This window comes from Halichoeres trimaculatus, unplaced genomic scaffold (assembly GCF_033239565.1).
Source record: "Halichoeres trimaculatus isolate MK-OKI-2021-1 unplaced genomic scaffold, fHalTri1.1 fHalTri1_scaffold_16, whole genome shotgun sequence".
In the NCBI taxonomy this organism is placed as follows: Eukaryota; Metazoa; Chordata; class Actinopteri; order Labriformes; family Labridae; genus Halichoeres; species Halichoeres trimaculatus.
Window position 1 is genome coordinate 1,769,348 of NW_027437194.1, and position 22,061 is coordinate 1,791,408.

Consider the following 22,061-nt stretch of genomic DNA (forward strand, 5'->3'; position numbering starts at 1 on the left):
CTGGGTCATAAACAAGTTGGTTCCTTGTCAGTCTGTCTACAGTTCCTCCTTCCTGCTGGCGTCCTGCTGCAAATAAATGTCTCTTTGCTTCATTTATTAACGACTTTTGTTACGACTTTTCTCCTTCTGTCTCTGAAGGTGTGAAACATGAAGAGCTAAAGATGGGGTCAGCGGGGTCGTACTTTGGTCAGCTGTGTGGGCAGCAGCAGAAAAAAGGTGAGTGTCATTATGTGTAGTTTCACTTTGTACCAAACAAGTTTAGTGACTTTTCCCTGTAAGAGCTCCAACGTCTCCATCCTTCTTTTCCCAGAGGAGGAGAGACGCCTACGAGCCAACGACAGATCTTTCAATCTGTCCTTCCATTATGTTGTGAGTAAAAACACCAACTTTCCTGTGTGCTTGAAAAACTGTGTCAAAATAGAGAGAATAACATAATTTTCCCTTTTTCCACTTCCCTCTACTTCAGAACAACGCCATCAAAACCTCCAAATACAATGTTTTCACCTTCCTGCCGCTCAACCTCTTCGAGCAGTTCAGGAGACTCGCTAACGCCTACTTCCTGTTCCTCATGGTCCTCCAGGTAAACCGCTGACGGCAGAAATCGTCTGGTTTTGCAAATCTCATTTGAACAAATTTACAAACTGTGTGTTTCCTGTTCACAGCTGATCCCTCAAGTCTCCTCTCTGTCCTGGTTCACCACGGCGGTCCCTCTAATTCTGGTCCTGTCGATTACAGCAGTCAAAGACGCCAGCGATGACATAGTGAGCGAAATGACAACAAGAAGTGATGATGACGTTATTCTGGGAATTTACTTCTAAACCCATCAAATATTCATCGATTTATTGTGAATTTTTCTGCATCATTTCTCTTTCCTGTGTTGTTTTTGCAGAACAGACACAAAAGTGATAAAATGGTGAATAACCGCACAGTGAACGTCCTGATCAACGGAGAGTAAGTTGGATTAGAAACACAGTCTGAGGAGTCATTCACAGAGTTTAAAGGTTTAGTTTTGTGTGTTTTTTTTTAATTCTATCATTTTTTGTTTTCTCACAGACTAAAAGAAGAAAAATGGATGAATGTTCAGGTTGGAGACATAATCAAACTGGAGAATAACCAGTTTGTCACAGTAAGTTATCTCACTGAAGAAACACCTGATCAAAATTTTAAGAAGAGACAGACCGATATATTATTGTTAGGGCCGATACCGATGCTGATATTCAGTATTCAAGGAAGTCGATAACGGATATTTGGGGTCGATATTCATTTGTCGTAAAAGTGAAAATATTGGCGTCAAATTTTAAGATAATACGAACTCCAACACTTAACTTTGTTTAAAGCCTTTAAGCATATGTTTATCAAACAGCTCCCAGGCTCAGCAGCTGTCTGATAAAGTTAAATGAAAACTTAAAATAAAAAAACTCCCTAAAGTTTTCCACAGGAAGTCAAGTTTTCCAAAAAATGTCACCAGATGGGTGATGGTGCTGTGGGTGGGACAATGCTGAAGACAGAGAGGAGCAGCTGGGTTAGAGCCGAAATAACACAGTTTCAAAATTTAATTTAGTATCAGCCACCGGGTTTAGAAAAAAGGCGGATGCCGATATGCTTCAAAAAAGTTTGAAGTAGAGTTTCAGAATGTAAAAATTTGAAATGATAGATAGATAGATAGATAGATAGATAGATAGATAGATAGATAGATAGATAGATAGATAGATAGATAGATAGATAGATAGATAGACAGACATTTTACTTATCCTGAGGAAAATCCAAGAAATGGCAACAATACAAAGAAAAAAAGTTGAAAACAACAGTTAAACTGAAGGAGGCTGCTCATGAGCAGATCAGACGTCATTCCTCTGGAGGAAGTCCTTCGCAGGCGGTAATTGTGAGCTGCAGCGTCGTCCTGTTGAAAAACCCAGTCAGTACCACACAGACTAGGGCCCCACAGAGAACCAAACTTTTTTCACCTTTCTGAAAAAGTCCAAACGGCGAGTTTGTGGCGTGAAGGAGACGAGGCCTTTGAAGACGTTTCTTAAAGCTCTTCTCTCTCAGATGGCGTCTGATGGTTATCGCGGTGCAGTAACAGCCATAATTTGAGTCAAGGATCATCCCTTGCCAATCAGATCCTCTGGTTCAGCTCTGGTGAAATAGTTTTGGGATCTTTGAAGAACTCCAAAATGGCTGTCTGAATGCGAAAGATGGAAAGGCGGATGGAAAGAGAAAGCTTTTTTAGCCTTCGCCATCAGGAGGTCACGACAGAGGGAAAACCTGAGAGGAAATCACATGAATCCACAATTTAGGGCAGATTTGAGCTTTTAAAGGCTGAGATCTTACACTTGTTTCTTTTCCCCTTAAGTCTCACTTTCATTTCTTTTTTGTGTATTATGAAGCTGTACTTGAAGCCTTTGTAAGATCCAACACAAGTTTGATTTGTGCACCTTTCAGTTGGTCTTTAAATTGTGATCAGGAGTGTTTGTTGATGCTTTCAGGAGATTAAAAAAACAAGTTTATCTCATTTTCTGATCTTCAAAGTGGTCGACACTGAAACTCACGTTCTTCTCTTCAGGCTGATCTCCTGTTGCTGTCCAGCAGTGAGCCTCTGAATCTGGTCTATGTGGAGACAGCTGAACTGGACGGGTCAGTACACAGTGAATCTGTGTGTGTTCACATCGTGTGTGAGTGTGTGAGTGACACATCCTCTCCGTCCTCCTCAGGGAAACCAACCTGAAGGTGAAACAGGCTCTGACTGTGACCGGGGAGCTGGGAGACAGCATTGACGCTCTGGCTCGCTTCGATGGTGAACAACCCGCCCTCTGTACATCTTTGTGCATCGCTAGCTCACACTAACTCTGAGCTTCTGTCTCCGTCAGGTGAGGTACAGTGTGAACCTCCCAACAACCGTCTGGACAAGTTCAGAGGAAACCTGACGGTGAACGGACAAACGTACGGCTTGGACAACGACAAAGTGTTGCTGAGAGGATGCACCCTGAGGAACACAGAGTGGTGCTTTGGTCTGGTCATTTTTGGAGGTAAACGCCCAACAGCTGATTCATTCAGCCATTATGGAAGATCTTTGAGTCTTTAAGATGCTCGTTTTATAGATCTAATTCAAATTTATGCATTTTACCTCTGAATCTGTCCCCATTGGTGCTTAAAGACCTGTTTTTCCTGTGACGCCTGTTTCTGACCAGGTCCGGACACAAAGCTGATGCAGAACAGCGGAAAGACAACTTTCAAGCGGACCAGTATCGACCATCTGATGAATGTGCTGGTGTTGTGTGTGAGTTCAGCTTTCACACACACACAGATTCACATTAACTGAAGACCTTGGTGTGAGCTGATGGTGCAGCTCAGCGTGTTTCTGTGCCCAACGGCAACAAGCCCACTTACCTCTGATTGGCCAGCCCCCTGGAGGCCTGTCAGGGATAGAGAAGCTATTAGCAGACCTAGGTGTTGGAGGCTGGTGACCCCATGTGGTCTTGAAGAGATCCCTAAGCAGTGATCTCACCATTTCTAAAGTCTCTGGTCTTTGGAAGCTCGAGTGCAATCAGATCATTTTGATCAATTCACAGAATCAAGGATTGCTACAAAATATGAATTTGTCCATGTACATCCATGTTGAAGATCTAAGACAGTGTAACAAACCCTCGTTAATTCATCTTTGATTCGTCAGATCTTTGGTTTCCTGGCAACAATGTGCAGCATCCTGACTGTTGGCAACGCAATCTGGGAGGCAAGAGAGGGCTCGGTGTTCACCGTCTTCCTGCCTCGAGAGCAAGGGATCGACGCCCCCCTCTCCTCCTTCCTCACCTTCTGGTCCTACGTCATCGTCCTCAACACGGTGGTTCCCATTTCCCTCTACGTCAGGTACGTCCCAACACGTAAAAACCAGCGTGGTTAACACTAGGCGTTGAGTTAGAGGGGTTTGTCTGAACTCTGCGTCTCTGCTCACCAGTGTGGAGATCATCCGTCTGGGGAACAGCTTCTTCATAGACTGGGACAGGAAGATGTACTACCCAAAGAGCGACACCCCAGCCCAGGCCAGGACCACCACGCTCAACGAGGAGCTGGGCCAGATCAAATACATCTTCAGTGACAAAACGGGTACTCTGACGCAGAACATCATGACTTTCAACAAGTGCTCCATCAACGGGAAAGCTTACGGTGAGCTGCCTCACTTTGACCAGAACCATAGAGCTGGATGGACCAGTTTGGACCCACTTCCTGATTGTGGTTTCTCATTTCCCAGGGGAGCTGTTTGACTTCGCTGGACAGAGGGTGGAAATAACTGAGGTGGGAACAGCGAACGGTTTCTTCTTCTTCTTCTTTATGTTTTTTTTTTTGCTGTGCTACTCTTTAAATTTCATCTGCTTCTCACAGCTCAAATTTTAAACCATTCAACTTCAGGAGACGATAGCTTAACCTTTTTGATTTATTCAGCTTTTTTTGACAAAATTTTCCCATTTAAAATGAATGGGAAACTTCAGCTTTACCGCCTTAATCCCCCTAAACTTTGAGATGCTAATACTTCAACATACTTCCACCTACAGACCTTATTTTTGCTCTAAAATCTAAACAGATCTTTTGGCTATTAATTTGTGATGTAACTTTTAGATATCTTCGATAGTTTATGAGATTTTACTGTTTAAGCAATACAAACTTTCACAAAAACTGCTGCTCCAAGAGTGCTGAGACATTACAACTTTCTCGAACAAACTGCCATAACTTCGACAATCTTCACTCTACAAACATAAAAAAATCATCAAAACATTCCCTGGCTTCTTCTTAGCAAAGTATTAGCCAAAAAATGCCCAAATGTGAGACAAAACCTTCCCAAAACCTGCTATAATGTTATTTCCGACCTCCATCTTCAGCTCAGCTCCATTTGTTACTACATTTGTAGCTCGCTGTCATGTGCTCATTTCTGGCTCTACAGACATGTGAAACATATCTGTGTTCATCCGACTTCATATTATCACGATGTAACTGTTTTTCTTAGACAGCTGCAGCTCTCCACAGCCTAACAAGCAGGTTACCATGGAAACCTTCCATCTCACACAGCGGTTTATACTAACTAATCAAAACACCCAGGAACAAAGACACAAGTGTGCACACATAAGAACTTTTACTTGTATTCATAAACTGATACTGATAGATTTTTGACTGTTTGGTAACACTCGTATCACCGTCACACGTCTGTTTCTCTTTGCAGAAAACAGAGAAGGTGGATTTCTCCGGGAACCCGCTGGCTGATCCAAAGTTCGTCTTTCACGACCACAGTCTAGCCGAGACGGTTAAAGGGGGGAACCCTGAGGCTCAGGCCTTTTTCCGCTTGCTTGCTCTTTGTCACACAGTCATGCCTGAGGAAAAGACGGAGGGTGAGCTCCTTACACTAACTGTATGGCACTATGGTGCCTCTAGATGTCATACCTGTTTTTAGCCTTTACACTCACATAGTACATCCCAGTTGTTCCAAAATACTTTAAAATAATAGAAAAAACCTAAGGAACCAATAGCAGCGTTTGAATTTGTCATGTGACCCTCTGGAGGTCAGGGAGAATCCATTGTTTGCAGACTTTCTTGCAAGGACCAACTCGGCCAGTTCTCTCCTCAGTTCTGTCGTAGCTATACTTTTTTTTTATCAGGCCTTTTTCAGTCTAGAAAAAATATGTTTCTCTTAGACAAGTAAAGCTTAATCTCTAAAAATTTAATTTACTTTATTTGCTAATTAATTTTTGTAATCATGTACAACGTAAATGTTGCCCTAAGGCAACTCTGTACCGTTATAGATTGACCATGAGAACATGTTGGTGTTGTGTCTTTGGGGTTTACAGACTGTTCGAAAACAATTGGTAATTTGTGTGTGTGTGTGTGTGTGTGTGTGTGTGTGTGTGTGTGTGTGTGTGTGTGTGTGTCTACAGTTTACTACTAGATAGATTTGATGTTAGTTTCAGTAAAGTTCAGCCTATAACAGCACAGTGAAGACAGAGAGTAGGCTTTACTTTTGCTTTGTCTACAGCACTCAGCTAACACTGGTTAATAATGGCTGATACTGGCTAATGCTGCTAACACTGGCTAATACTGGCTTATACTGGCTAACGCTAGCTTATACTGGCTGGAACTGGCTAATACTGGCTAAAGCTGGCTAATACTGGCTAATACTTGCTTATACTGGCTAACACTCCATTGGCAGATTTTTTTAACCTTATTTTATCTTTAAAAAACTTGAAATTAGACATTTTTTGGTCTGGTTGGGTAAATGTGGCTCAGATTAAGTCTTAAAAGATATTTTCTACTCAAAATAAGACAAAAACACCTGAGAAGATTTCAGGTTTTTACAGTGCTGCAGACAACATTCAGACATAAAAATCTTATAAAGCAGATTTTTTTTTTTTGTTTTTATACTTTTTATGGTAATTATGGCCAATACTATCCATGTGTTTTGAAAAAAAAGTGTTGAAATATAAAATGAATAACTGTCTGTTTTTTCATGACTTACCATTATGGTACAGTGTTGTATCTATACAATTTTTTTATTTTGAAAATTTCTAAAGATGATGTTAATTTGATCTATTTATTTGATTAAAAAAAAAAACAAACACTCAGAACATTTTTTTTTCTACTGGCATCACTTTGCGTACCATAGAGGGTTTAAAGTTTAAAAAAGAAACCGAAAGTCAAAACCTCTTCGTATTTTGCATCCAAGTGTATGATTTATTTAAGTCTGACCCACACAGACCACCCCACTGTAGAAACTACACGTTGCTTTCATTTAATCTCTTTTTTGTCTTTTTTTTTCTGGTGACAGGAGAGCTTCACTACCAAGCTCAGTCTCCTGATGAGGGAGCTCTGGTGACTGCGGCGAGAAACTTTGGGTTTGTGTTCCGGTCGCGCACGCCAGAGACCATCACGACCTGGGAGATGGGCAAAAAAGTGACCTATGAGCTTCTGGCTGTTCTTGACTTCAATAACGTCCGCAAGAGAATGTCGGTAATAGGTAAAGTAGCCGCAAAAATGCATATTCATCATATGGATAAGATCATTCCTACCAAGGCTGCTAAATTTAAAGAGGGGGTATTATAGTTTTTTTTTTTTTTTTTTTAAATCATCCATCTAGTGCTCCTGTAGTGTCTGTACATCTTTCTCTCACTGGTGTTTTGAAAAACCTTATTTCAGCCTCTGTCTGAAATGTTTCCTTTAAGCTACTATCTCTTTAAGACTCTTTGCTTCACAGACCCCCTTCGCTCTGATTGGCCAGCCCTCCTGAGGGCTGTCAGGCTCTGTATCTTGGTGTTTGAGGCCCACATCTCCAACATATCATTGAGTTTTGAGATCCTCATCATTTCAGCGTGTCTCTAGAAGATTTTGTGATATTTTGATTTTTTCAGGGATATTTGAACACACAAGTATAAAGTAGTTTGAAATATATGGAAGCACATTATCCCCTCTTTAAAATGACCAAATAGTTTGTCTTCTCGTCATTATTTATGTAAAATAACAGTAAAAGGGATCTGGCCTCACTTAACGACTTCCATCCTGACCCCTAGTGCGAGGCCCTGAAGGGAAACTGACTCTGTACTGTAAAGGAGCCGACACCATCATCTTCGAGAGACTTCACCCCTCCTGCAACAAACTAAAGGAGATAACCACGGGACATCTCAATGTGAGTTACGACTCTGGGGATCACAGTAAAATGTACTTTCAGAAAAACCTGTCCAACGCTTTGCTCTCCCGAAACAGGAGTACGCCGGTGACGGCCTCCGTACTCTGGCTCTGGCTTATAAGGACTTAGACGAGGGCTACATGGACGGATGGAGACAACGACACCACGAGGCCACGATCGCCATGGAGGGCAGGGAGGAGAAACTGGACGAGCTTTACGAAGAGATTGAGAAGGATCTGCTGGTGAGTGACAAACTTAATGCTTTGAAACGTCACCAGGAGATTTTAACAGAGAAGGATGATCAGCTTCACTGCAAAAACTGCAAAAACTGAAATCTTATCAAGTGTTTTTGTCTTGTTTTTAGTATAAATAGTCTTATTATACTTAGATTGAGCAATTCAGACCTCATTTTTGTCTTTAAATAACTTGAAATCAGACATTTCATTCTGAACTGGTCAGATGAATGTGGCTCATATTGAGTCTAAAAAGACATTTTCTACTGAAAATAAGACAAAAACACTTGATTTGAGCTCAGTTTTTGCAGTGATCTTGGTAAGAAGAGCAGAATGTACTGTACATCCTGCTTGAAAAGACAGTCACAGACCTACATTAAACTTTTTGACTTGTGTACCACCTTTTAAATACAGTTTTAACCTAGTTTCCCCTTGTACGGCCAAGAAAAATCTCAGGAAGTATGTAAAATTAACAAATGAAAAGAAATATTTTCCTCCGGATATTGAAGATGATTTTGTAAATCACTTTTTTATTTTCTTTTTTAACTGTTTCCTCATTTTTTCCAGTTGATTCGTCTCGTTTTAACCATCGGTCTATTGTTGTCCCCCTGCCCCTGCCATTGTTAGCAACTGTCAGTGCTCTAAATGAACAACTGACGTCAACAGACTGGAGGAGGCCGTGTAGTCCAAGCTGTTAAGCAAATAAAATATTTTACAAATGAACATTCTCAATTTAGAAATGATGATAAAGTTGTTTTTAATCAGATTTTTTAAAAATTTGTTTTGATGCAATGTTTATTAAAACCCTCTGGACCCCAAACCCGCGGGCGGGTTCAAAACGCACTTATTTTCAAATGCCTGGTATGTACAAAACGTTTGTCCTATTCAAAAGCTCTAAAAAGTGGTGTTCTCGTCAGATTCTCAAATTTCCGACGGTCCCTGAATGCATCATACGTGACGTCAGCAACATGCTGAGAACCGGCGGGAAAGAACGATGATTTTTGTAAGGCTGCCATCAACATCACGCTTATTCACCCGTCCTCTTTGAAAATCTGTAGAAAATCAACCGTTCACTCTAGCTCAATTCTGTAAAAAACAGATAATTTTACACTTTTTACTGCTTTGAAAAAGCTCTGGGGGATCGATATTTGTCCTGTAGTTAAATCTAAAGAATTCTTTGAAATTTGCCTTCAATCTCCTTGGTGTCATGTTTCAGCTTGGGGCTGCTCTGCACCAATCAGCAACAGTTTGTGTGTTCAGAGCATGTTAAACTGAGAATACTTCACTTTTCTTTGATCCAAGACTTGAATTAAGTGGTTTGTACATAGTTATTTACATTTTTCATTGTTTTAGAGTAAATATTTAATTTCGGCCTTTCTTTTTTTTTAAATAGTTTCTTGCATTCTGGTTCCGTTATGTTGCTGAAACATTGTTGAGTTACATCTGGCGAACTGAGCTGAAGTTCATTTAACAACATGATCACTCTTTACTCTGTGATTCCAGCTTCTGGGAGCCACAGCTGTGGAGGACAAACTGCAGGACGGCGTGCCACAGACCATAGAGCAGCTTGCTAAAGCTGACATCAAAATCTGGGTGTTGACTGGAGATAAACAAGGTAAGAATCACATTCACTGCAGAAACTGAAACCTTATCAAGTGTTTTTGTCTTATTTTATATAAAAATTGTCTTATTATACTTGATATGAGCCACATTCAACTGATCAGCCCACAAAAATGTCTTGTTTTAAATTTTTTAAAGGATGAATTCAGTTTGGGTGAAAAAAAATCCTCATTATTTACTAAAATTGAGCTTGTTTGATTTTTTAATTTCCAGAGACGGCAGAGAATATCGGCTATTCCTGCAACATGCTGCGAGAGGAGATGAAGGAGATTTTTATTGTAGCAGCAAACACAACGGAGGAGGTGAAAGAGGAGCTAATGTGAGTCAAACAGACACAGAAACCTGCAGCTCATGATGAAAGTGATCCAGAGGACCTATTATACATCATGCACACGTTAAGATTACTGGATTTTTTCAATTATATCAGCACAATTTGGAGCGTAACCTGATTAGATGAAGGTTACCTGACTTGTATGGAAGATTAGGGCCACTGAAAATAAAATCTTCCACATTTTCTTATTACTATTTTTGTTGGAAAAAAAAAGTTATTTGTTTTTTTTTTAAATTAGAAAAGAAGTAATAATTTTAATTCAATTATTTATTCATTTATTCATTTATTTAATTTTATTATTCATTTATTTATTTATAATTTATTTATTTATTTATTCATTCATTTATTTATTTTTTCAGTGGCCCCAATCCTCTTCAATAAACTTGAGACAGGGATTGATTGCTTCTCCTTGATAACCCAGGTGTTGCAACTATGTTTTTATGACACTAAAATAAATTTATTTATTTATTTATTTATTTGAGACTGAATTTTTGTACACTGAATATATTTGAGGAGGAATTTTTTAATGCAGAATTTTTAAAAACTATATTATAATATTATTATTAATATTTTCTGACATGATTATTATTTTTTTTACATTACATTTGTTTCAACATTAAAAACAAATCAAAGGCCAGAAAAAATGGTGCTAAAATTCGATGGTTTTTAAAATTCAACGTCTTACTTAGATGCCGAAAAATTCAGGGTTAAAAAATTCATATTCAAACTCTGATGGCACAGAAATACTTCCATATTCCACTGCAGTAATTTTAGACAGTTAAAAAAGAAAACACCAGAAAAGCTTTTTGCAAACTCAAAGACAAGTTTCACCTTGTTTGGTTTCAGAAAAGCAAGACGAACAATGTGTCCAGGATCTGCTGATGAGCCGTCTGTTGAAAAGTCTCGCTCAGGCCTTTTCTGGATGGAGAGGACTGAGACTGTGCAGGACGAGAAGGTGGACGGAGAGTACGCCCTGATTATAAACGGACACAGCCTGGTAAAGCATTGACTCACCTTCATTAATCTAACGTCCATTAAATCAAACCGTTTACCCTTCATTCATAAAAGATCGGACTGTGGGGAAAGGACTTTCTCCTCAGTGCCCTGTTATAATGTCTGTAGTGGACCAGGTCTAGGACCTGGTGTGACCCTGACTCATGATTCCAGTACAGTCCTGTGATCCCCTCTGACCTTTTTCCTCAGGCTTTTGCTCTGGAGAAGAACTTGCAGCTGGAGCTGCTGAGGACGGCGTGTATGTGTCAGACTGTGATCTGCTGCAGGGTCACCCCTCTGCAAAAGGCTCAGGTGGTTCAGCTGGTCAAGAAATACAAGCAGGCCGTCACTTTGGCCATTGGAGACGGGGCTAACGATGTTAGCATGATCAAAGGTGGGTTTTTTCCTTCTGGGTAGACAGTAAAGACAAAACAAAACATGGCAGGACAAAATTAATGAAATCTGTCTGTCTGTCCGTTAGCGGCTCATATCGGCGTGGGCATCAGTGGTCAGGAGGGCATGCAGGCAGTCCTCTCCAGTGACTTCTCATTTGCCCAGTTCCGTTACCTTCAGCGCCTCCTGCTGGTGCATGGTCGCTGGTCCTACCTACGCATGTGCAAGTTCCTGCGATACTTCTTCTACAAAAACTTCACCTTCACTTTCGTGCATTTCTGGTACGCCTTCTTCTGCGGCTTCTCTGCACAGGTGAGAAAAAAAAAAAGGCTAATAATAATAATAATAATAATAATAATAATAATAATAATAATAATATAATCTTAGTAATAATAATAATTATAATAAATAAAAATAATAATAAATAATAATTGTAATAATAATAAAACATCAAAAACAACAGTAGAGTAATAATTATAACAACGACAAATATGGAGGACTGCTAAAATTAAAAAATTATAAGTGAATTTTTTTTAAAAAAATGCATTGTTAATTAGATAAATGAATAAATAAAAGTAAAAAATATACCAAAAAAGTGCATGTAGAATTAAATATCAATGGATGAGTAAATAAAAGAGCTTTTTATTAAAGTATTTATATTTTGTTTTATTTTCACTTTTATTTATTTCTAATTTTGGCAGTTTTGGTCTTCCGTAGACAACTACAACAATAACAACAAGACTAAAACAATAAAAATCATTACAAAAACAACAATAACAATTACACAAACAGCAACACTAACAACAACACTGACAATAACAATAACAATAACAACAGCAATCATTTCAACATCAACAAGAATAATTACAACACTTATAATGACAACAACAAATCAATAACAATAAAATAGAAAATATTTACAAATCTTTAAAAATGAAGTCCTGCTCTACAGTTTGAGACAAACCAACATGTTTCCTGACTAAACTAAAATACCTTTTTTTCTCTCCTCTTCGTCACAGACCGTCTATGATGAGTGGTTCATCACTTGTTACAACCTGGTTTACACAGCGCTCCCTGTTCTTGGCATGAGCATTTTTGATCAGGTAAACACACTAAAGTTAAATTCAGCTTTTTTTTAATTTTTAGCAGTTTTCGCTCTGGCCTGCTCCTTTCGTCTCTCTGATCGTCTCCCTCTGCCTCTGCAGGACGTCAACGACCGCTGGAGCTTTCAGTACCCTCAGCTCTACACTCCGGGCCAGCTGAACCAGTACTTCAGTAAGAAGATCTTTGTGCGCACCATGATGCACAGCTGCTACAGCTCCCTCATCCTCTTCTTCATCCCGTGGGCCGCCATATACGACACGGTGCGGGATGACGGCAAAGACATCGCCGACTATCAGTCCTTTGCTTTACTGGCACAGACCTGTCTGCTGGTTGTGGTTAACATACAGGTGAGAAAGGTGTCCAGCATCACAGCGTGCTGGATGAGCCAAAGTGCAGTGGCTTCTTGTAGCTTAGAAAAATACTATAGAAAACAAGACTTTTCATTTTTCTTACAGAGGGTTTTGATGATTAAAGACACTGGCACTAAGAAATTCATAGGTTCACCTGTAGCTAACCTGTAGCTAACCTGCAAGTTTTATGTCCCTGGTAAAAGTAACAAGATAATAAGATGAGTAATTTATCCAAATATGTTATCAAATTCAAGCATTTCTTTAAAAAATTTGAAAGTTTTTGCAAATTTTTTAAAAATCCAATTTTTTGTAATATTTACTTTTTTTTTTTTTTAATTTCGAACCTTTACTCAGTTTCAGCAAATTTTTGTATTTTCACTCTTTTTACGATTCTTACGTTTTGTATTTCATTCTTTTCCAAATTCATTAAATTCCAGTTTTTAATTTTTTAAAAAAATCTTTCAAGTATTTTTTTTTTTTTTTTTTGCAAAACTTTGCAAATATTTGTAATTGTTTTTTTTCTTAAATTTCTTACATTTTTATTTTGAAATTTCCAAAATTTGAAAAAAAAAAAAATTTTAAAGTCTTTTTGGCATATTTACATTTTTTTTTAGATTTCAAACCTTTACTCAGTTTCAGCATATTTTTTAGATTTCAAACTTTTTTTTTTTAATTTTCAATTTTTTTTAAATTTCAGAATTTCTTCCAAATTCATACAATTCAATTTTTTTTTATATTTGTAGATAGTTTTAAAATATTTTTTTTTAACTTTGCAAAATTTTGCATGTATTTTTATTTTTTTTTTTTTTTGGCATTCTTTCATTTTTATTTTAAATTTTCAAAATTAAGAAAATATATTTATCTTAAAATCTTTGTAGAATTTTTGATTTTTTTGTTTTCTACTTTTTAAAATTTTTTAAATTCTGAAATTTTTGGGGAAAATTTGAAATTTCTATTATTTTTGTCATTTCTGTGGATTGAATAATTAATCAAAGCTTAAAAAAAAACAAAGACATCAGATGTATAATTTTCAATTCAACAACCTTATATTGAAGATAATTATTCACTAGATGTCATCTATGTACAGCATTTTATGCACTTTTTAGTCTTTATTGTGGAAATAAATTAGATATTTTGGCTCCTGAATGACTTTTATCCAGGTGAGCTGAAGAAAAATGGCTCCTATAAAATTAAAGGTTGTGAATCAACATGCTCATTAGATTAAATGACATGTTCTGTTTTTCTCTAAACACCGCCTGCAGCTGTGTCTGGACACCCATTACTGGACAGCAGTGAACCAGTTCTTTGTCTGGGGCAGCTTAGCAGCTTATTTCGCCGTCACGTTCACCATGTACAGCAACGGCATGTTCTTCATCTTCACCTCCATTTTCCCCTTTATTGGTGAGTACTCTGACTCTGCTCTTTGATGGAGGCAGCTCTTCATTTTTAAGTCAAATATGTTCAACTACAGGACACTGTCCCTGCTGCTGTGTGTGTGTTGTGTTCGTAAGTATAGCTCCTTTAGTCCATCATACATCACTGAGGGATGTTAAATCCTTTTTATTACGTGTTGATCTGCAGGTACAGCAAGAAACTCCCTGAACCAGCCTAACGTGTGGCTGACCATATTCCTGACGTCCCTCCTCTGTCTTCTGCCGGTGGTGGCTTTCCGATTTATCCGGATCCAGATCCGACCAACAATCAACGACAAGGTGAGGAAAGACTTCAATCATGTCCTTCTCATGGAAACAGTGTTAAAGTTAGAGTCTGCAGGAGTTTTGGTTACTTTTCTGTAAACACAACATTCAAACTGGGCTCCTCCTCCCTGGCTGATGTAACCAAGCAACATCCAGGCAGAGGAGGGGTTGATGCAGACACAGACACTGACACACATGCATACAGACATTCCCACATTTTGGACGTAAACATATTTTCCACTGTTTGGTAATTCTGAGATAAGACTGGACTCATGGCTCGTCCCTGTTTCAGGTGAGACATAAGATGCGGAAGGAGGCGCTGCCAGCTCCTGCACTTCGCCGCCCACCTGTCAGGCGCATCAGCACCCGCCGATCCGGCTACGCCTTCTCCCACACCCAGGGCTACGGCGACCTGGTGACGTCTCGAAAGTTCTTGCTGAAAATCCCCCTGAGGACTCGACCAGCTCTGTTCACACAGACGGACTCTCCTCTGGCCCAGAATCAGCCGCAGCATTACCGCACCATCATGGAAGAGAGGGAGGAGTCACAGGGGCCCACACAGGGGCCCACACAGGAGGTGCTGAGTGAGTGAGCGCTGCAACCGTGCAGCAGCAGGAGCCGCAGCGGGATGTAAACTAACTGATTTTCAGGTACAAGAGAAAATGCCAAACCTGCGACAAATTTATCAAGAGCTTTAGAAAGAAGTTTACTTTAAAGTGTTGTTGATAACTGATGGAGAAAAAAGTAAATAAATTTAAAAAAAATTATATATATAGAAATAGAAAGAAATACAAAATGCAGCTGTGAGGGATAAATATGTCAAACTTTAAACTGTGGTTGGATTCACTTTGTTTCATACACATTCTCTTTTTTAACTTTATTTTGTGTGAACGACTGATTTTTATGTTAAGTTAAAAATGTGAACCATGAAACCATACTGCCTTAAAAAATAAAGATAAACTCAGAAATCAATAATTTTGTGTAATCGCCTTAAAGTGTTGTAAATATTCAGGGTGACAGAAACTCATTTCAGTTCCATTTAAAATCTACAAAAACTGTTTTTATTCTTCTGTCTGCACATTTTAACGCATATGTTTCAGTAATAATGTTTAATTTTGTCTACTGTGAAATTTATGGAAGCCCATTTCCACCAGTTAAAAAAAATAAAAACACAAAAAAAACTTGTGAGATAAAAAGTCAAAACTATAGCTTTTAAACTCATTATTTTGATTTTTTTTTAACCTCATAATTATGAATTTTTAAATCTCTTCTTTTTATATAAACTGGCAGACATGGGCTTCCATAGAAATTACTTTTTTGATTGCTTAAACTTGTATAACTGCTTTAAAGGCTAAGTTAAAGGCTAAGTTTAAGGTGCAGTATTTCCATGCCACCAGCGGGGGTCAGTGTTGTACATTTAACCATGTTTTAAGAATCCTGAAGGACATTTGCATGGACTTTCATTTTTCAGTCCTGTCTTTACTATTTGTTGGTTTTATTTTATACTTCTTATTCCATCACTTCTTATTTTTTAGGCTCTAAAATGTAAAAATCTGAAATAAATCAATTTGATTGACGTGTTTAGTCATTTCTTTTATTCTAATACAACAAAGAAAAAACAAACAGATTTAAGGGGTAACAGATTTTATAGACAGAGATTGAATCAACACAGAGAGACACAGAGAGAGGTGAAGTGGAGACTCTCCACATGAAAAGGGAAAAACAATGATATGTGTGTGTATAAATACTCAACATACAGGGAGAGAACTACAGCCATCTACACTGTGTCTTTGTACACAAAGCTACAGCGTCTAAGGAGGACAAAAATGTCCCATTATGTCAATATTTTGTATCCTGACCCCTTTTAGGAAGAAGCCTCTTCCAGGGTTGTTTGCGTTGTGTCTGCAGCTGAGTGCAGTTTTAATCTTCACCAGCACACACACATTTCACACACAGGCAAACTGCACTGCTATATCTGCACACCCACACAAACACAGATACAGGAAACACCTACGAAAAGCATCACTGTTGGAGGAAAAGCTGAGCCTTCAAAATAAATGGTTGATATAAAGACTTGTGAATCCTTGTTACCTTTGACTCACCGGTTTCTCTCTGTGACAAGCAGCAAGTGACTCGTGTTGAAGGTTTGACGCTACACGCTTTGAGTCCAGCTAAAAAAATCGATGAGACGATATCAAAAAGCTGCACCAGTTGATCACCAACGACGCTCAAAGTGTTTTTCAGTTCCACACAAACAAAGTTTGACAGGAAGTCCAGCCCTTTGGATGATCACCAATACAAAGTCATGACTATTTATGGTTACTTGAAGAGCAGCTGACTTACAAGAAACAATTTTATGGGGTGATAATATGCCCTATTTCCTATTTCCTTAACGCATTCATCAGATTAATCCCATCGTCATAGTTAATATGATTAAAAATTTCAACTCAATTAACTCATCTGCTGAGAATCACTCAAAATCCTTGAAGTGCCTCTGCTAACACATTCACTTTATCTACCAAAAGACAACACTTCCTCTCATGGACACACACACACTGACAATCTGAACAATCATCTTACATCGACAAGTTTATTCATTCTTATTTTTGATATCACATTTTGTTGTAATGTGTGCACATACAAAACAATTAATGAGGAAAATAAACAGAAATGCTGTCAACAGGAAAACGGATAGTTTCTCATTTTTTTTCATCTTTTTTTAATCTTATCTCAAACCTCAGGCATGATGCACCGTTTTTTTCCAATTACACATTTTCAGTGGAGGGTCCTTTTTTTTATCAGCCATGAAAAAGACTCTCTGGAGAGCTGACTCCACTTCCTCCTTTCTTTGAGGGACAAACGTAAACAAAGTCTTCGTCAGTTCAGAGGTCAGTACAGCCACACAGCGCTGTCTGGAGTGACACAGACTGCAGCAGAGGACTAACTCTGAGCGGACCATGATGGAATATTGGTGAAAAACACGATTTATTGGACGATTGACGCAGTTTTAGGAACGGCGCTGTCTATGCCCCAATGAATCCCATTATACGGACGTTTTGGATCTAAATATCTCCCGAAGCACTGCTTGGATCAGGAAAGCCTTCTTGGTGAGTATTTTGTTCTACTTCATTCTATAAACAATGTAAAAGCTGTATAAACCAAACTTATCCTTTAAGAAACGCGTGAAAGGATTTGAATGAATAACTCCTATATGTATTGGAAATATAAACATAACCCATAAGTTATACACCAACGAGCTACAAAAAAAAAAAAAAATCAGTTTGTTCCTTGTTCCTTGTTTGTTACTTTTACCTTTATTTAACCAGGTTGGTCCCATTGAGATTAAAAACTCTTTTCAGAGGAGACCTGGCCAAGACAGGCAACCGCAAAAACACAAAGTTACAGACAGGAAGCACAAAAGAGACAAAGCACAGTCCATAAAGCACTAAGTAATGGATTAAAATCAGTTCAAAAACCAAGAAACTGCTTCTTCTATGTATGTCAGTGTGTGTGCGTATGTGTGTGAGAGAAAGTGTTGTCTTTAAGTAGAGCGTGTGGTGTTAGCTGTGTCTAAATAAAGGTTTACATTTGACCTAAAAGAGGGACCATCCCCAGAACATTAGCATGAGTGAGAGGAGGAGACATGATCAGCTCACATTAGCATGTTGCAACTAACCTTGGTAACTGGTCATCTTTCTATCTGTTAGCATAGGGATAATCGTTAAATGCCCCTCTGCCCCAATATTACCTAGTTTGCGCCAGCTGTATCTGACTATCATTCATGCCGAGTATTTCTAGTCTAAAAAGTTAATACACCCACAAAAGCAGATTAAGATCTCATCTGTGATGAGTTTCTTCAACGTTTCTGATCCTCTTATATCACACCTGGGTGTTCAAACCCAGGGCCTTTCTAAAAACCCTTTGTGCATCATCAGCCAGCATGTTGAGGAGAGAGTTGAGAGCCCTGTAGGTGGCAGTAAAAGAGAGGCTCATTGCTGCTGGGATTCCCAGTAAGGGAATGAATCTGGTCTCTTCTTCTAATGCCATAAGTGCATATGTCCCAGTGATCACGGCGAGTACCTTCGAGATGAGCTCTTTGGTGATTTTCTGCCCAGCCAGTGGTGATGTCATCACTGCTCTGAGATCACTCAAAGGCACGCCTGTGTGGTGAGCAAGATTTTGCAGAGACTGATCATCAAGACCAAGGGTAGTTTGGAACTCTATGGCAGCAGCATCCAGCATGGCTAGGTCAGCAGCAAAAGAGATCCCAGGAACAGGTGCAGATGCTATGCCTGCAGAGGCTAGGCTGACAAGCTTTATTTTCTCTTTCAGAGCCTGTTTCTTCTCTTCAATGACCTCACTGCTGATGTTTGGCATGGCTAAGAGAAAGACATCCCTCTTGTGTTCAGGAAGTTCTCTCCTCAGAGTCTCCTCCAGCCGACGGAAGTCATAGAGGCGGACATCAAAGCTGGACACCAGGAAGACTTGGGGGGATTCAAAACCCTCTTTCTGAAGACCTAATTAACACACATGCACACACACATGCACACACACACACACACACACACACACACACACACACACACACACACACACACACACACACACACACACACACACACACACACACACACACACACACAGAAAAGAAGGAGAAAAAAGCTCATTTTTAGTCCAACAAAATGAAATCATAATTAAAGCTGCAAGTGGCGTTGGATGGGTCCTTGCATTCTCGACTGCCCCCCATGCTGGTCCCCCATGCTGGTCCCCCATGCTGGTCCCCCATGCTGGTCCCTCATGCTGGTCCCATGGTCCCTCATGCTGGTCCCATGGTCCCTCATGCTGGTCCCATGGTCCCTCATGCTGGTCCCATGGTCCCTCATGCTGGTCCCATGGTCCCTCATGCTGGAAGTCTTCTTACCAGGTTTCATCCCTTTATAATGTGTGTGTGAAAATCAGAGCATTTTCCCGCCTTCAGTGAGTCACATGACCAGCTGCACTGAGCTTCTAATCAGTGTGACATCATCACCAACTGCTGCAGCAGTAAAATTCACAAAAGTTTTGCCAACAACTCCTAATAGAGGCCACAATTTTACCCAAATTGCTCAAAATATGATAGTTTTGTAGTAAATTTTGTCAGGAATCTATCCGTGTAATTTGTAAAACTGTACTCATTTTACTGTTTTGTCCAGATGCCCAAATGCGGTAGCTTGCATGGGCTGGAGGCTTCTGTCCCATTAATTGTAATGGAGGGAGCTGAGAAGGCTTTATGGAGGGCTCGTCATTTTAAAAACCAGGTCCGAAACGTCAAAATCCTTAACAGCTTTTGTACAGCAGGGTCTACTCTTGTCTGTCATCTCAGCTATTTTCAAGCTGATACCACTTGTGGTTTTGGAGAAGATAATTTTTGTAGAACAGGCAAAAATGTGGAAAAGTCTTAATCTGAAAGGCAAATTCCTGCATTCCTGTGCCAGATAGGTCTTCTGGGCCCCTTGGGTAATTAGTGCGTCTCAGTGAGACAAACAATTTGATGGTGGTTTGATCTCTCCACCACAATCCTACCGCCCACTGAGCCGTTTTGTGTTTTTCTTCAAGTGGCTAGGTGGCACTAGAGAGAAAATTGTGGGATGTGGGGAGTCAAGTTTGGTATTTTATAAAATCTTTTGTCACATGTGAGTTGTGTGCCAATTTTGGTGAGTTTTTAAGCATGTTTAAGGGGTCGAATCAGAGTTTAAAGACCAGAGGAAGAGGAAGAAATGACAATGGGACAAAAAAGTGTCCTTCGTGAACAAAATACCTGGTCCTCAGTGAGCATTCTACTTTCCACTGAACCAGCTTTGATTAATGTGGTTAAAACATTCTTTAGCAAAGAAATGAGAGGAAGAGAGCAACAGGCCATAAACAAACTGAAAGAAACTTAAAAATTCACAAATGATAACCTTACCCTGAACGCAGTAGTTCCTGATCTTTTCCAGGGTTTTCTCTGCATCAAAGTTCTTCTGACTTCTCTCCTCATCTTGCAAATTGTGGTCAATCTTTGAGCGAACAAAGTAGAACTTCTTCCCCATCCTCCGAATCTCCTTGACTAGTTTCACGTCATTGTCTCTGAAGCGATCATTTGAGATGATGATGAAGAAGTCAAACTTCTCAAACCCCACGTGCTCCAGATACTCAGCAGCTTGAAATTTCTTGGTGCCGATCCCAGGAAGATCCCAGAAGGTGACGTTGGGGTAGTTTAGGTGAGGGTACGCTTTAACCTCCATGGTAGTTTCTTCACAACCAGTAGGAGCAGCAGCATCATCCCTGTTGTCTATGCCTCTAATGGCGTTGACAAAGGTGGATTTACCAGAGCCAGCCTCTCCTGTGATGGCTATGTTCAGGGGAATGTTCTTCTCCTTCTCTAGATGCTCCTGGATGAATGCAGCTGCTTCAGCAGGACTCCTCTTCATTGCTTCTTTAATCTCATTCATTAAAGCTGGATTTTTAGTGTCGTCAGGTTGTTCCATCTTTGCAGTCCCTGTAGGTAAAAAAAACACAGGTTTGCACCTTTAAATTCTGAATATCGAGAGCGACACCAGGTACATCCAGACAAAGCAACATCATGACAACCTGCTGAAAGGAATCTGTCAGGTTTCTGATTTCAACCACCCCTGGAGTCAAAGTGACAGAAATGTACAGCGAAAGAGAAGAGACATTTTTGATATTACTCTCAGTTTATCTGGAGAGCTCAGATTGTCTGCTGGTGACTGGACAGACATAAGAACCAGAGAAGACACTTCAGAGAGTTGAAATAAGTGTATGTAGAATTGATTTAAGAACAATCTGACTAAAGCAGATAAAAACCTATAATTTACTTTTGTTTATGTTTATTTTCCCTAGTTTCAATCATAGACTGTATAAACATGGACGTAGTCTCCCCGATGTCACCCGTCTGTTTCTGAAACAGAAAATGAAGCAGATCGGCTATCACAGCCATATTGGCAGTGGTAGGGGCTTTGCGTACAGCTATAGGGCGCCTGTTGGTCACGTGACCCTGAACTGTGCCACTTATTGGGGGAACTCGCGATCTTAATATCCTCCAAACGGCCAAGTTAGAAAAAAATTCACCCCCCGTTCAGTGGGAGCTGATAGTAAAATTAGCGATTCAGTCAGAAGACGTTTTTTGAACCAGGCTGTAAATAGGATAATTTCTGCTTTGAAAACAGCTTTTTTTGGCTTGGTGTGTTTGTGACTTCTGCTACTTCAGGAGCCAGTATTGTCTCATGTTCTTATGCTGCGGCCACACCAAACGCGAACTCGTGAATTTATTTGCGCGAATCGCCTGTAACGCGCCGCATGAACGCCCGAGTCTGGGCGCTGGACTATTCTGACAAGCTGAGGGGCTGACACGTGTCAGTGTTCACTGTGCAGGCGTAGTGGAGAGCCCAAGATACCAAAATTAACCCCTAACATCCCATAATATGCTCTCAAGCGCCACCTAGGCACGCTAAAACAGCTATAGCAGCCAGTAGGAATGTCCTAGAGAGATGAAACCAACGCCAAAACGTTTGTCTCATTGAGACGCACGGCAGGGCCGGAGTGAGACTCATTTTCAGCCCTGGAATTTCATACCTCAGACCGGCCCACTTTATATCATGATCTATTGTACTAAAATAATGTGATCATAACTTTACATGTTAG

At 39.6% G+C, this 22,061-nt stretch overlaps 2 protein-coding genes across 2 annotated transcripts; one reads left to right on the forward strand and one right to left on the reverse strand.

Annotated features, from left to right (window-relative positions):
* The first annotated feature begins 161 nt into the window (after positions 1-161).
* Positions 162-14,973, forward strand: atp8b5b (ATPase phospholipid transporting 8B5b). Its single transcript, XM_074690946.1, has 27 exons — positions 162-216; positions 311-369; positions 467-580; positions 663-761; positions 890-951; positions 1,054-1,126; positions 2,564-2,634; positions 2,712-2,794; positions 2,868-3,026; positions 3,189-3,277; positions 3,671-3,864; positions 3,953-4,161; positions 4,247-4,290; positions 5,210-5,375; positions 6,806-6,994; positions 7,545-7,660; positions 7,738-7,902; positions 9,397-9,508; positions 9,727-9,832; positions 10,691-10,841; positions 11,048-11,231; positions 11,319-11,542; positions 12,250-12,333; positions 12,436-12,681; positions 13,947-14,085; positions 14,266-14,396; positions 14,674-14,973. Exons 1-27 carry the CDS (start codon positions 162-164, stop codon positions 14,971-14,973), a joined length of 3,624 nt encoding a protein of 1,207 aa, XP_074547047.1.
* Positions 14,974-18,260: 3,287 nt separating this feature from the next.
* On the reverse strand, positions 18,261-20,887 carry LOC141805757 (interferon-inducible GTPase 5-like). Its single transcript, XM_074690947.1, has 2 exons — positions 20,326-20,887; positions 18,261-18,898 (listed from the first exon to the last, which is right to left on the reverse strand). The coding sequence occupies exons 1-2, from the start codon at positions 20,885-20,887 to the stop codon at positions 18,261-18,263; spliced, it is 1,200 nt and encodes a 399-aa protein (XP_074547048.1).
* Between the last annotated feature and the right edge of the window lie 1,174 nt (positions 20,888-22,061).

What these genes read in the sequence shown, in the direction of transcription:
- atp8b5b (XM_074690946.1), top strand. Translation starts at nt 162, where the DNA reads ATGGGGTCAGCGGGGTCGTACTTTGGTCAGCTGTGTGGGCAGCAGCAG. An exon ending in TGGTCTGGTCATTTTTGGAG is followed by an intron (nt 3,027 to 3,188) that starts GTAAACGCCCAA and finishes GTTTCTGACCAG; the next exon opens with GTCCGGACACAAAGCTGATG. An exon ending in TAACCACGGGACATCTCAAT is followed by an intron (nt 7,661 to 7,737) that starts GTGAGTTACGAC and finishes CTCCCGAAACAG; the next exon opens with GAGTACGCCGGTGACGGCCT.
- LOC141805757 (XM_074690947.1), bottom strand. Translation starts at nt 20,887, where the DNA reads ATGGAACAACCTGACGACACTAAAAATCCAGCTTTAATGAATGAGATT. An exon ending in CAGGAACTACTGCGTTCAGG is followed by an intron (nt 18,899 to 20,325) that starts GTAAGGTTATCA and finishes TGTGTTAATTAG; the next exon opens with GTCTTCAGAAAGAGGGTTTT.